This window comes from Trichosurus vulpecula, chromosome 4 (assembly GCF_011100635.1).
Source record: "Trichosurus vulpecula isolate mTriVul1 chromosome 4, mTriVul1.pri, whole genome shotgun sequence".
Lineage (NCBI taxonomy): Eukaryota > Metazoa > Chordata > Mammalia > Diprotodontia > Phalangeridae > Trichosurus > Trichosurus vulpecula.
Window position 1 is genome coordinate 303,289,736 of NC_050576.1, and position 12,239 is coordinate 303,301,974.

A 12,239-nucleotide genomic window follows, 5' to 3' on the forward strand; every position below is an offset into this window, starting at 1 on the left:
TGGCAAAGAGATTGTTGGGAACTTTGGAGAGAGAGTGATGTGGTTGGGGATCAGCTTGCAGAGGGTTGAGGAGAGGAAGTGAAGGCAGCGAGTGTAGACAGCCTTTTCTGGGAATTTAGCTGAGAAAGGAAAGAGTGAGCTAGGACAACAGCTTGAGAAGATGGTTGGTTTAGTGGAAGTTTTCTAAGGATGCGAGAGACTGGGCATGTTTTCAGGAAGGAGCCATAGAGAAGGAGAAGCTGAAGATTCATGAGAAAAGGGGGTTAATTCAGGGTGCAGTCTGCTGGAGAAAATAGGAGAGGATAGGATTGAGTGCATATTCAGAGTGGCCGCCTTTTCATCAGAGATGATATCAGGGGTTGAGATGAAGAGAATGGAAGAAGAGCGAGCTGACATCAAAAGGCCTCAATTTTTCTATAAAGTAATATGATAATAAAAATACACCGTATTAAATAAAAAATATACTTTTCCATTTCATTATTCTAATGCAAATATTAAACCAGACCCAGAACCACATCTTTAGGACACTGTTTGTTAGGTCTGCCTTCCGATGCATACTTCTTTGTTGATAGCTTATCGTATAACCAAATTCTGCCTCCACTCCATCCATGGTTATGCACTCCTGGTCGTATTTGTCCAGCTTGACTTCTATGGTAGCATTGGAATCTTCGCCAAAGTCAAGATCAATCTGACTGTCTCTCCTGTTAGTCCACCAGGTCTGCCCTTTATCGTGGGAGGTTAGTTATTCAGGCAAGATTTTTTTTAATAGTATTGTACCTTAAGGTATCTCTGAATTGACTTTATAAATACTTTCCCCAACATCACTGCAGGTAAAACAAGCTTAGCTCACAAATCCACAGCTTTTAGTTTCTCCTTGTTTGAGGAGCCTGTGAGAGTGTTATGTGGAAAACACACACTTCTTATTTTTTTACCCTACTCTCAGAATATCTCAGGGGCAGCTAGGTGGCCCAGTGGACAGAGTGCCCTGGCCTGGAGTCAGGAAGACTCATCCTCCTGAGTTCAAATCCAGCCTTAGGCACTTACTAGATGTATGACCCTGGACAAGTCACTTAACTCTGCCTCACTTTCCTCATTTGTAAAGTGAGCTGAGAAGGAAATGGCAAACTGCTTCAGAATCTTTGCCCAGAAAACCCCAAATGGGGTCATAAAGAGTGGGACAAGACTGAAAAGCCGCTGAACGGTATCCCTTCAGAAGAAATGAAAAGCCTGTGACTTAGTCAGCTGTCCTCCACTGATTTAAATAATTAAATGCAGAAATTTCTTGGTGGCTCAACTGTGAAGAATATCCACAGTGAGAGAAATCTTTAAGAAATAATTTGAATTCTTTCGCAGAAACTTTCCAACCCGGGCCAATATTGAAAAGAAGAAATTGTTACAAGAAGAAAAGGAGCAGAGGGGAGAAGTATTGACAACAACACAGTTTGGGTAAGTTTCCTTCTCATGAGCAGTTGTTCAAGCCCTTTGACTTCCTTGTATTTTCTTGTTGCTTATTTTAACAGAATGTATTTATAAACAATAAGCGTAACGTTCCCTGGTGCCAAGAGCTCTCTAGTTCTTGCTCTTGGGATTTTCCTTACTGGCTCAAAAATGGTGACATCTTTGTTCTTGGCAAGAATATCTGATTGATTTGGATGCCAGAAGGGTTCCCGGAGCTTCCTTAATTTAAAAAAGTTAGTGTTTATGGGGTGGGGGAACTGTTCAGGCAAGTGTCCTGGTTTCTCAGATAACTGGTATTGTACACCTACCTTTGCCATTCAGTTTGTTATCACTTCTTTCCTGAAACTTCTGGTACCTTATCCTTAATTGACTTTAAAAAAAAAAAAGAGTTTTTCCACTGGCATAACCAATTCAGGTAAATGCAAGTAATCTCTGCTTATTCAGTGGACCCAGTCCATCTTATTTGGTTATTTGCAGAAAACACAAGGATTATGAAATAGAGACTTAGGTTGTAGGATTTTTTATATATATATGTATGCATATTCCTTTCAGCTACTATGATATTGAGGTCTCATATATATACATATATATATATATATATGTATGCATATTCCTTTCAGCTACTATGATATTGAGGTCTCATGAATCATACACATCATCTTTCTATGTAGGAATGTAAACAAAACAGTTCAACTTTAGTAAGTCCCTTATGATTTCTCTTTCTTGTTTCCCTTTTCATGCTTCTCTTGATTCTTGTGTTTGAAAGTCAAATTTTCTATTCAGCTCTGGTCTTTTCACTGAGAAATCTTGAAAGTCCTCTATTTTATTGAAAGTCTATATTTTGCCTTGGAGCATGATACTCAGTTTTACTGGGTAGGTGATTCTAGGTTTTAATCCTAGCTCCATTGACCTCCAGAATATCGTATTCCAAGCCCTTTGATCTCTTAATGTGGAAGCTGCCAGATCTTGGGTTATTCTGATTGTGTTTCCACAATACTCAAATTGTTTCTTTCTGGCTGCTTGCAGTATTTTCTCCTTGATCTGGGAGCTCTGGAATTTGGCGACAATATTCCTAGGAGATTTCTTTTTGGAATCTATTTGAGGAGGCGATCTGTGGATTCTTTCAATTTCTATTTTGCCCTGTGGCTCTAGAACATCCAAAGTCTGAGACTGAATCTGGCTGTGTTTTCGCTGCCTGGCCATATTCCCAACCAACTAATTTGACCCTTGAGTTTTTCAGCGGGGTATGACTGCTTGTAGACTAAAGAGTTCTATGTTCCACTTTGGGGGGGATGTGCCGGCTCTGCCACACCAGCACTCCTCCTTCCCCAAGAACCCCCAACCTGGACTGGGCTTAGATCTTCAGCAGGCTGTGCACTCCTGCTCTGATCCACCACTTAATTCCTCCCACCAGGTAGGCCTGGGGCCAGAAGCAACAGCAGCTGTAGCTGCCCCACCTCCGCTGCCCCGGGGGCGGTGGCCGAACCAGGAACTCCTTCCACTCCAGCAGCTTTTCCCACTAACCTTCTCCACTGTCTTTGGTGTTTGCGGGTTGAGAAGTCTGGTAACTGCCACAGCTCACTGATTCAGGGCACTAGGGCCCACTCCGCCCGGCTCCTGGTCTGGTTGGTCTGAGCTGCTTACACTGGGCTCTGCTCCGCTCCCAGCTCTGTGTGGGACAGACCTCACCCAGAGACTATCCAGGCTGTCCTGGGCTGGAGCCCTGCTTCCCTCTGCTGTTTTGTGGGTTCTACAGTTCTAGAATTGGTTCAGAGCCATTTTTTATAGGTTTTTGGAGGGACTCAGCGGGGAGCTCACGCTAGTCCCTGATTTCCAGCCGCCATCTTGGCTCCGCCCCCCAGGTTGTAGGATTTTAAATGATTTTTAAATTTTGTCTGGAACTGTGCTTTCATTAGCATGGGGAGCATCTGGTGTGGAAATTCCCTACACTAATGCAGATCAGCGACTCATTTGTAATTTAGAGTCCTTGAGAGCCGTTCAGGTTCTGGTAGTCAGTGGTCACATAGGCACTGAACTTGAACTCAGCTCTTCCAGAATCCAAAGCCTACTGTCTATTCACTGCCATGATGCCTGTCATAAAATGATGTGTAATCATTGGACCAGGCACTTTACGATGTGCAAAGTGCTTTATGTCATCTCATTTGAGTATCACAGCGAGCGACCCTGTGACGTGGGGGCTGTACCATATAGGTGAGTCCCATTTTACAGATGAAGATACTGAAGCCCAGAGAGGGCAGGTGACTTCCCCATCGTGAGATAACTGAAGCGTCGAGGATTTGAACTCGTGGCTTCTTGCCTCCAAGTTCAACCCTCGCCACTGTGCCAGGCTGACTGTTTCTGTGCATCGTTTAAATATCCTAGACCTAAAATTGGAAGTGGCTTTTGTGGGGAGGCAGGAGATCTAGTTCAGCTCCTTTGTCTTACGGGAAGGTCTTGCTTAAGTGATAGGCAGCTGGGGTGCATTGGATGGAGCGCTGGACTTGGAGTCGGGAAGGTCTGAGTTCTAATGCAGCCCCAGGCACTGAACTAGCTTATCCTCTTCCTGCTTCAGATTCCTCTTCTTTACAGTGGGCATAATAATAGTAGCTACCTCCCGGGGTTGTTGTGAGAATCTAACGAGGTGCTGTTTCTGAAACACTCCACAGGCTTTAAAGTGCTGTGGGAGGGCTGGTTACTCTTGGGTGGGAGTGGCAGCAGCAGCAGCATTGCTCAGGCAGTGAGGACTGGAGGTAGGAATGAGCCCAAGTCTTCTGACTTCAAATCTGACCTTTTTCTCCTGTTTTAAGTAGGGCAAGTTATTTGAAAAATTCCTCAGATTCAGTTCAAAATATTGAATTTCAAAGTATGATTTTAAAAGCAAGCTGTAGTGATGATAGATGTGCTCGTCTGTGTGGTCACGGGTTTTTAGTATCAGTGCTCAATGGGACAATTTCAGGCTTGTGGGATCACATTTTTAACCCTTGGCAGCATCATGGACAGCTGATTTGGGGTTTTGCTTAGTGGGTTAGGGACAAAAAAAATGAAGATTCTGTAGTTGGAGAATTTCGCTATTTATTTTATTTATTTAGGAATTAATTTATTGATGAATGGGGTAGGATAAAATTCATCTTGTGCTTTTGTAGCTCTAATAGTGAATTGCTCGATTTATTTAAAGAAGATTTAGATTTTAAGAAATTAAGAGTATGAATCATACATACATTGAAGACTGAGTTTAGAAAGAAACCAGCAATGAACTTGGACTCTTTTTCTATAAGACTTCTTGGGATTTACCCCTGCCTCTATCCTCTTTGGGACAGGCAAGGCCACTGGGTTTAAGTGACTTGCCAAAGGTCACACAGCTAGTAAATGTGTTAGGTGTCTGAGGGCGGATTTGAACTCGGGTTCTCCTGACTCCAGGGCCAGTGCTCTACTCACAGCGCCACCTAGCTGCGCCCCCCCCTTTGTTTTCTATAACCTGCTCTCAGTTTCCTTTACTATCAGTTATGTAATGAGATTAATTCTATAAGTCACCTATGAATGTCAGCTTCACTCTTTTATGGTCACCCTTAAAAGTGTACCTTCTTTTCTTTGAATCTCTAGTACCTTCATAAGTATCTTAAAGGTACTGGTTACAGGAAGTCAGTCCTTTTGAAGTGTAGTGGTCTTTGGAGATATAAATTATTTACTCCCTCACAGTGGGTTGGGGAAAAGGTAACCTAATGATTGTCAGCTCCTTCCTTGCCCCCAAGAAGCTGCCTCAGTGTGGGATAATTGGTGGAATCTCTTCCAGAGCTGCTATCGGGAGTACCCTGGGCTGTTCTCCAGAAGCATTGTTATGAGGCGTGATTGGCTGGCTGACAAGGCAGGTAGTCTTTGAGAAAATGTCCCATAGACTTGAAAAAGCACGGAGTTTGTGGTCAGAGGGTCCGAGTTTGAATCTACTGCTTATGACCAGTTCACACTCAGACTGTGGCTTCTGGTTTTTCCCCCTGTAAAATGAAGAGATTAGACTGGTTCACCTCTGAATTCCATTCCTGTGCTAAATCTATGATTCTGTGGTCCTCATTTCCTCTTTTATATACTTCGTTTTAGAAGGTCAACCTTGATAAGTCCATGGACATTAAAGATGCAAATTCAAGCAGTTAGACTTTTATTAGCTAACACTTTAATTCTCATTTAGCATCTTATAGATCAGTGGACAGTTTGCTAAGAGCAAGAATAGGAGGGCGATGTGGATTGTCAGTCCTGTAAGTAAGTCAGTCAGTGAGTCAGTCCAGTAAGCCTTTGTTAAGTGCCCACTGAATGCCAAGCACTATGCTAAGGAAGGGGGATATAAAGAAAGGCAAATGACAGTTCCTGCCCTCAAGGAGCTCACAATCTGTTGGGGGAAGATAATACATAAAACACATAGAAAAGAAGCAGACAGGGCTGAGGAGAGTGGACTGCCCGGTGTTGGAGCAGCAGGTGGGAAATGATGAGTTCTCTGCCATGGGTACTCTCCTTAAATGGAGGTCTGGGCAGAGCTCTCTGATGGTCACATATCCAGTCAGAGGGAAAGAGGGGTCCTAGGGCAGGTGGTACTGAGGAGGTGTGAGTTTCTGAGTTGATGTGATCTAGGTAGGCCTAGACTTAGCTGTGTGGCTCACAGAGACCCATACATCACATGTGGTAACTTCATATGGTGTTCTTATCCCCCCAAGTTAGATCCAGTGGGTGTGGAATGACGTTGGAGGTTGTACCTGATTGTACCTTGAGATGCACCTTGCTCGTTCTGCGTCCTCTCTGAAGGTCTTGAAATTTAGTGGGGTTGGGAAGAAGGTCATTACAGCTTTGGCCTAGGCCTGGTGATGCCATGTTCAACAGATGCTGTATAAGATTGAGACCACCCTGCACTCGTGTCTCAATCTGGGGTCCTTGGTGACCTCAGGGTGAATTAAATCAGACTCTGGACCTGGGATGAGCCCAGACAAGCCTCAGCAGATGAATCTGTGGGGTTGGTACCCTACAGTGATCCCCACACCAACCATTTAGTTGTTTTCATCCCAGAGGAACCAAAGATTGGTATAAAGACCCTCAAGATGCATGCAGGTCAGTGACTGTAGAAGACCATCTCCAGGGCTCTCATTGTGGTGCAGCAGGGCATGATGCCCTCAGTAAGGCCATTCGTGGGTGACGTGCCTCCTGAGTAGATCCTTACTCAGTTGCTATAGCTGCAGTGGCTCATCCTGGTGCAGGGACATGAGCTGGTTTCCGGGCCTGATGTTGTGCCAGGAGCAGATGTAACTGAGCACGGGGCACAGGGTAAGCTTCGGATACCCAGCATTCAGGTGCTAGTTTCAGGGGCAGGTGGGGAAGATTATAATCCTCAGGAAGCCCCCAGGCCTCGATGATGGGCAAACCTCAGGCCTTGTTCTTAGCATGTGAGGCTGATGAATCCAGCTGGGAATAGGGCCTGTCTCCTGCCCTGCTTGTTTACAGGTCCCTCCTCCCGGCAAAGAGAGCATGTGTTTGTATTTCTCTGGCACTGCTTTCCCTTTCACTTACTCCAGGATTGTGACAGTCTGGAGACAAAGAAACAATGTAGGATCTTTTTGTGACTTTTTGTGAGGTTCATATCATGGCATCAGATACTAGTTAGTCTTAATACCGAGAGCTTCCTCATTGGATACAGTTACAAAATTGGGTAGCTATCCGAAGACCTTATGGCAATCATTTGTCATTTATTCATTGTAGAAAATGCATGTGATGGATCTTGTTAAAAAAAAATCAAACAACAAAATTTGGTTTGTAACACTTTGTGACTTTATATTGTTTACAAAATCTTGGTTGGTTGGTTTTGTTTGCTCGTTTCAGTAAATTAGATAGGTTTTGCTCCTAAGGGGAGTCCGTAGCAAGAGCTGTTGTTTTCACTAGGCTCTTAAGTCAGGACAGGGACTATTGTGTCCTATCTAAACTTGCTAGCTCCTGGCCATGCATGTGCCACATTCAGTAAATACTTAATGTTTAGAGCCCTGAATTTCACTGATCTGTTTGTTAACATCTGTCTTACCTGTACTTTAAAATAACTCAGCATTGTGAGGTTGGTAGGGACCTCTTCGTTTCTTCTGCCTTTTCATATATTTTTTTAAAATTCTGAATAATATTTTGTTTCCAAATCTCCTTATTTTCTTGAGAAGATCAATGTCCCTTTAATACATCAAATTCTGTGCAGAGTACTGTGTTGAAGAGAGAAAGTTTGGGTAAGACAAGGCCCCTGCCTTCAAGGGGGAGGGCGGGGGTTACATTCCTGCGGAGAGAGTGCATCAGATGCCGCATGGGTCTGATCCTCGTGATTACATTTCCACTTGAGAAATGTATTTTAGAGTTAAAAACCAAATCCTTGCTATTAAGAAGTTTTGTATTTCTTACCTACAGAAAGATGCAGAGGAAGTGGAAACAGCCTCCAAACAAAGCAGCTGGGAAGCAGCAGCATGGGAAGCACAGGAAGTGGCAGAAGTGGCATGGCGGCCGGAAAGCACCAGAGGCGGGTGAAGACGCAGCCAAAGGAGTGCCTCCTGCTGGCCCTCCGCCAGGCAGTTCTCCAGCAGAAGAGCCTCGTGTGGCCCAGATGGAGATCTACCAGAAGGACGTGGATCCTCTGGGTGTACTGGCTGACAGCGAGGCTGGTGAGGTCCTAGGGGAAATAGGGGATGTCAGTGTTCTCCCCACTCTTCCACTCCCATCGTCCAGACGTTTAGGGCTCTTGCTGCACCCTGAGTCCATCACCTACCTCTCTGTCTGGAGGTATGGTAGACCTCAATTTTGGTCCTTGGTCATTGTATAAAGACCCTCATCAGACCATGTTTACCAGGAATCTCTGAAATGATCGCTTTCGTCAGTCCTTTCAGAATAATATTATTCCATTCCATTAACATGCTATAGGTGGTTCACACTTTCCAGTTGGTAGGCACCCCTTAGGTTCTGGTTCTTGGCTCCCTCCTTTCCTCTCTGATTAGCCACTGGCAGTCTTGTTTTGACATAATGTATAGCAAGTCTAGGCCTGGAAGTAGAGGTCATGTAGTCTGACCTGTTCATTTTACCTATGAGGGGCCTGAGGAACAGAGAGGGTAAGTCAGCTGCCCACAGTTACACAGCTGTTCAGTGAACCTGGCCAGGATTTGAACATGCAGAATACCAGACAGAATGACGCAGCTCTTGGTAGGAATATGTTGCTATGAGACGTCACCATGCATCCTTCTTTCCTAAATCTTCTGAGCAGAAGATAGGTATCAGTTGATGTTTAAGATGTAAAAGTAAATAAATGATGTAATTCTGGAGCTAAAGAGATCTTAGAGATTATTCATCCAACCCTCCATTTTGCAGATGAGGAAAGTGAATCCTGAGAGGAAAAGTGACTGGTGTCATTTCAGACAGCCGGTCTGACCCTCTTCTGCTGACTCCTGGTTTAATGCCCTTTCGGCTGTGTCATCTGTTTTAGACTGTCCTGCCTAAAACTGTCTCTGACTCCGGGTCACTGTTGCTGTACCATTCAAGTCAAGTATAGAGAGGATTTGGGATGTGTTCACGTGCTGGCTTTTTCTGCGTAGCTTGTTTTGCTGATAGACTGAACCATGCTAGTTTTTGTTTTTAATTGAAAATTGCCTCTGAGTTTAAGGGTTGTCAAATGAATAGTCAAAGGACCATGGATGCTAGGCTCACTCAGTAGCCTAGTCCAGTTGTCTGAAACACTGGGGTAGAGCCGGCCGTGTTGACCCTTCACTATGTCCTGGCCTCCGTTGGCCATCTGTGGAGCCTCCGGCGCCATTCTCAGGATATATCCGTCTAGGCATGCAGTTATTAAACTAGTTTACAAAAAAGGTTCGGTGACCCCAGTTTGAGAAGCCCAGCTGTAGAGATTGTATTTTGTCCTCACGTAGTAGAAGGTAGACAGGATTGGAGCTTCAGGTCCGCTGCTTACTGCCCAAGTGACCTTGCATAGGTCTGGTCACCTCTAGCCCTGGGTTTACTTAGCCGTCCAATGAGAGGCTTGGACCAGATCATCTGGTGCCCCTGCCAGCTCCAAAGCCTGTAAGGTCATTCTCTAAAAGGGTAGGTGAGTGTCAGTCAGGGACACCTGGGAGGACTCTAGGAGAACACTGACCAATCTGGGAGTGTCCAGTGGATGGAAGTAATGATAGTAACAACAGCTAACACTTACATTGGGCTCTGCCCAATGCTTTACCTGTTTTACCTCATTTGATTTTCACAACAGCCCTGGGCAGTAGGTGCTGGTATCTCCATTTTACAGATGAGGAAACTGAGGCTCGGAGGAAGTGAGTTGCTTTGCATGATACAGCTCTAAAGTGTCTGAGGCAAGATTTGAACTCAGGTCTTTCCAGCTCCCAGCTATTTCCGCGCTCTGTCCTCTTTGCCACGTAGCAAAACTAGTCATTCATATTTAGTTAACGTGTGAAACTAGATCACATGGTATAATGGAGAAGGCCTCAGAATTTGGAGTTAGTGGAGCTGGGTTCAAATCCCCACTGTGCTGCATTGTGGGCCAGTCCCTTACTCTGGACCTCTGTTTCCTCATCCGTAAGATGAAGGCGTTGGACGAGGTGACCCAAGGTCCTTCACAGCTCTGAATCTGTGATCCTGTCATCTATGCTCTGATGTGAAAACCTTAAAATAAGGCTTTGTTTTCCTGTTGGGATTTCTGCCCTTCCCATCATCCGTAGAAGCATCCTTTTTGGTTTGAGTTGGTGTTCTCTGGTGGTTCTCCAAGCCCCTGCCCAGCTCCATTGCCCCTGTTCACCTGATGAGGAGTCTGAGACAACATCCTGGCACAGAGAGATGGAGAGATGGATGATGGCCGCTGTAGGCCTTGGGAGCCTGTGGGAGGGTGGTGTGAGCTCTTGGACTGGAGCCTCTGATGAGTACCAGCTGCACAGCGATGGAGGCCTGAACCCCTCTGAACCACAGTGAGGAGGCTGGGCTTCTAAGGGGGGCCTTTGATCTGTGAAGGGGGCACAGTGTTGGCCTGAAATGCAGAAAGACTCTGGGTAGCCGTGTGGCCCTGGGCATATTACTTAATTACATGCCTCAGCTTTCTCTTCTATAAAATGGAGATAGTTGTAATAGAACCTGCCTTACAGGGACCAAAGAAGACAATGGGTGTAAAAGTGCTTTGCAAGCCTTGGAGTGCCGTATAAATGGGGCAGCTGTTTTTCTTACTACCCATTTGGTGAACCGAGAGCTGTCCAGTTTGGTGGGAGGGCAGACTGTGAAGAGAAGGCGTATGATGAGATAAGACTGGACAGGTTAACAGCTAATCGATGAAAGCATAATGTCTGGCATAGAAATGGTGATCATCCCACTGTACCTTGCCCTAGGTGGACACACGCGCTCATTTTCAGGTGCCACGTGAAAGATGTTGACAAGCAAAGGGTGGCCATTTGGTTAGTGAGGAAAAGCAAAACCGTTCCTAGTAAGGATCATTTGACAAAGTTAGGGATTTTTCAGCTGGAGAGAAGATTTAAAGGAAACATACTAGCTGTCTTTGTTTACTCGCCTATAAAGTGAAGGCTTTGGGCTGGATGCTGATCTCTAGGGGCCTGGCCCTTCTAAACCCTAGAAAATCATTTTCTGAAAGGGGAGCTAAACACCAGTCAGGGCACCTTGGCAGATTCTGGGAGATTGCTGACAGATCCGGGAGTCCGCCCACATATTTGAAGGGCTGCAGGATTCAAGTGGTTCTGCTTAGCTCCAGAGGGCAAAGTTAGGGTCCAGGGGGTGGAAGTTACGGAGAGGGCACATTTCAGACTCAGCTTCAGGAAGAGCTTCCTAACAAGTGAAACTGTTGGCATAAAGGAATTGAGCTTCCTTGTGAATGAGGGAGTTCTCTGTAACTGGAGGTTTGACCATAGGTCAGTAAGCTGAGGCTGCACAGTCATTTGTAGGGCCTGTTGTAGAATGAATTTGTGCATCAGTCGGGATTGAACTGGGTGGCTTTTAAGATTCTTTCCAGCTCTGTGGTTCTATGACCTGACCCGTATTATTTGAGTTTCTGCAATATAGATCTATAGAGGAGTGGGAGAGGGACATAAACCCTTCACTGGAGTGTGTGGGCCGAGGAAAAGGGGAACCTTGCCTTGCCAAAATTTCATACTCCCCGAGAGGCTTTCTGTTCTTGATCTTTCATCGTGCCAATTCTTTCCACCCCTTGGTCCGGGGGCAAGAGAGATGGTAATATAATGCCATTTGATTATATTGTTTAGTGTTCCAATTAACCATTGATGGCAGCAGCGTCAGGCTCACTCTGTCCAGTGCCGTCAGACGACAGTAGAGTTGAGTTACTTAGGATGAAAGTCTCTTGACGCTACAAGAATGTTGCTCGTGTCGGTCACTTTTCTAATTGGCCTGACAGAATTTTACTCAGACTTTAAGAAGCACGTTGATCCTCACAGCTTGGACCAGCGTACGGTTACTCTAAAGAATTTACTGCCCTGGGATCAGAGCCTGACAGAATCTCTTTGCTAATGGCTTGCTTAGCATTCTTCATTATGGTATGTGATGTCTTTGGCCAGATCTCACTCTGAAGTGTACTTCTTTATTCCCACTCATGCACATTCACATTTTAGTATCACAGCGATTTGAAAGGAGATGAAGAAAGCTGTGAACAGATGGCCTCAACTTGGACAGCCTGGGGAAACTTCTGCAAGCTCCTCTGAACTGAGTGTGGACTTTACTCCCTAGATGCATGGAGGGCCAGAGGGGTGGATGGGGCATAGCAGGATTTGCAG

General features: G+C 45.3%; 1 protein-coding gene across 1 annotated transcript in view; it reads left to right on the top strand.

The window, feature by feature from the left end:
* NUFIP1 (nuclear FMR1 interacting protein 1) overlaps positions 1-12,239 on the top strand; it is a 53,781-nt gene that overhangs the window by 22,219 nt on the left and 19,323 nt on the right. Inside the window, exons 6-7 of the mRNA XM_036753676.1 lie at positions 1,354-1,446; positions 7,873-8,123. Of these exons, the coding sequence (XP_036609571.1) occupies positions 1,354-1,446; positions 7,873-8,123 (344 nt within the window). The remainder of the gene's footprint in view (positions 1-1,353; positions 1,447-7,872; positions 8,124-12,239) is intronic.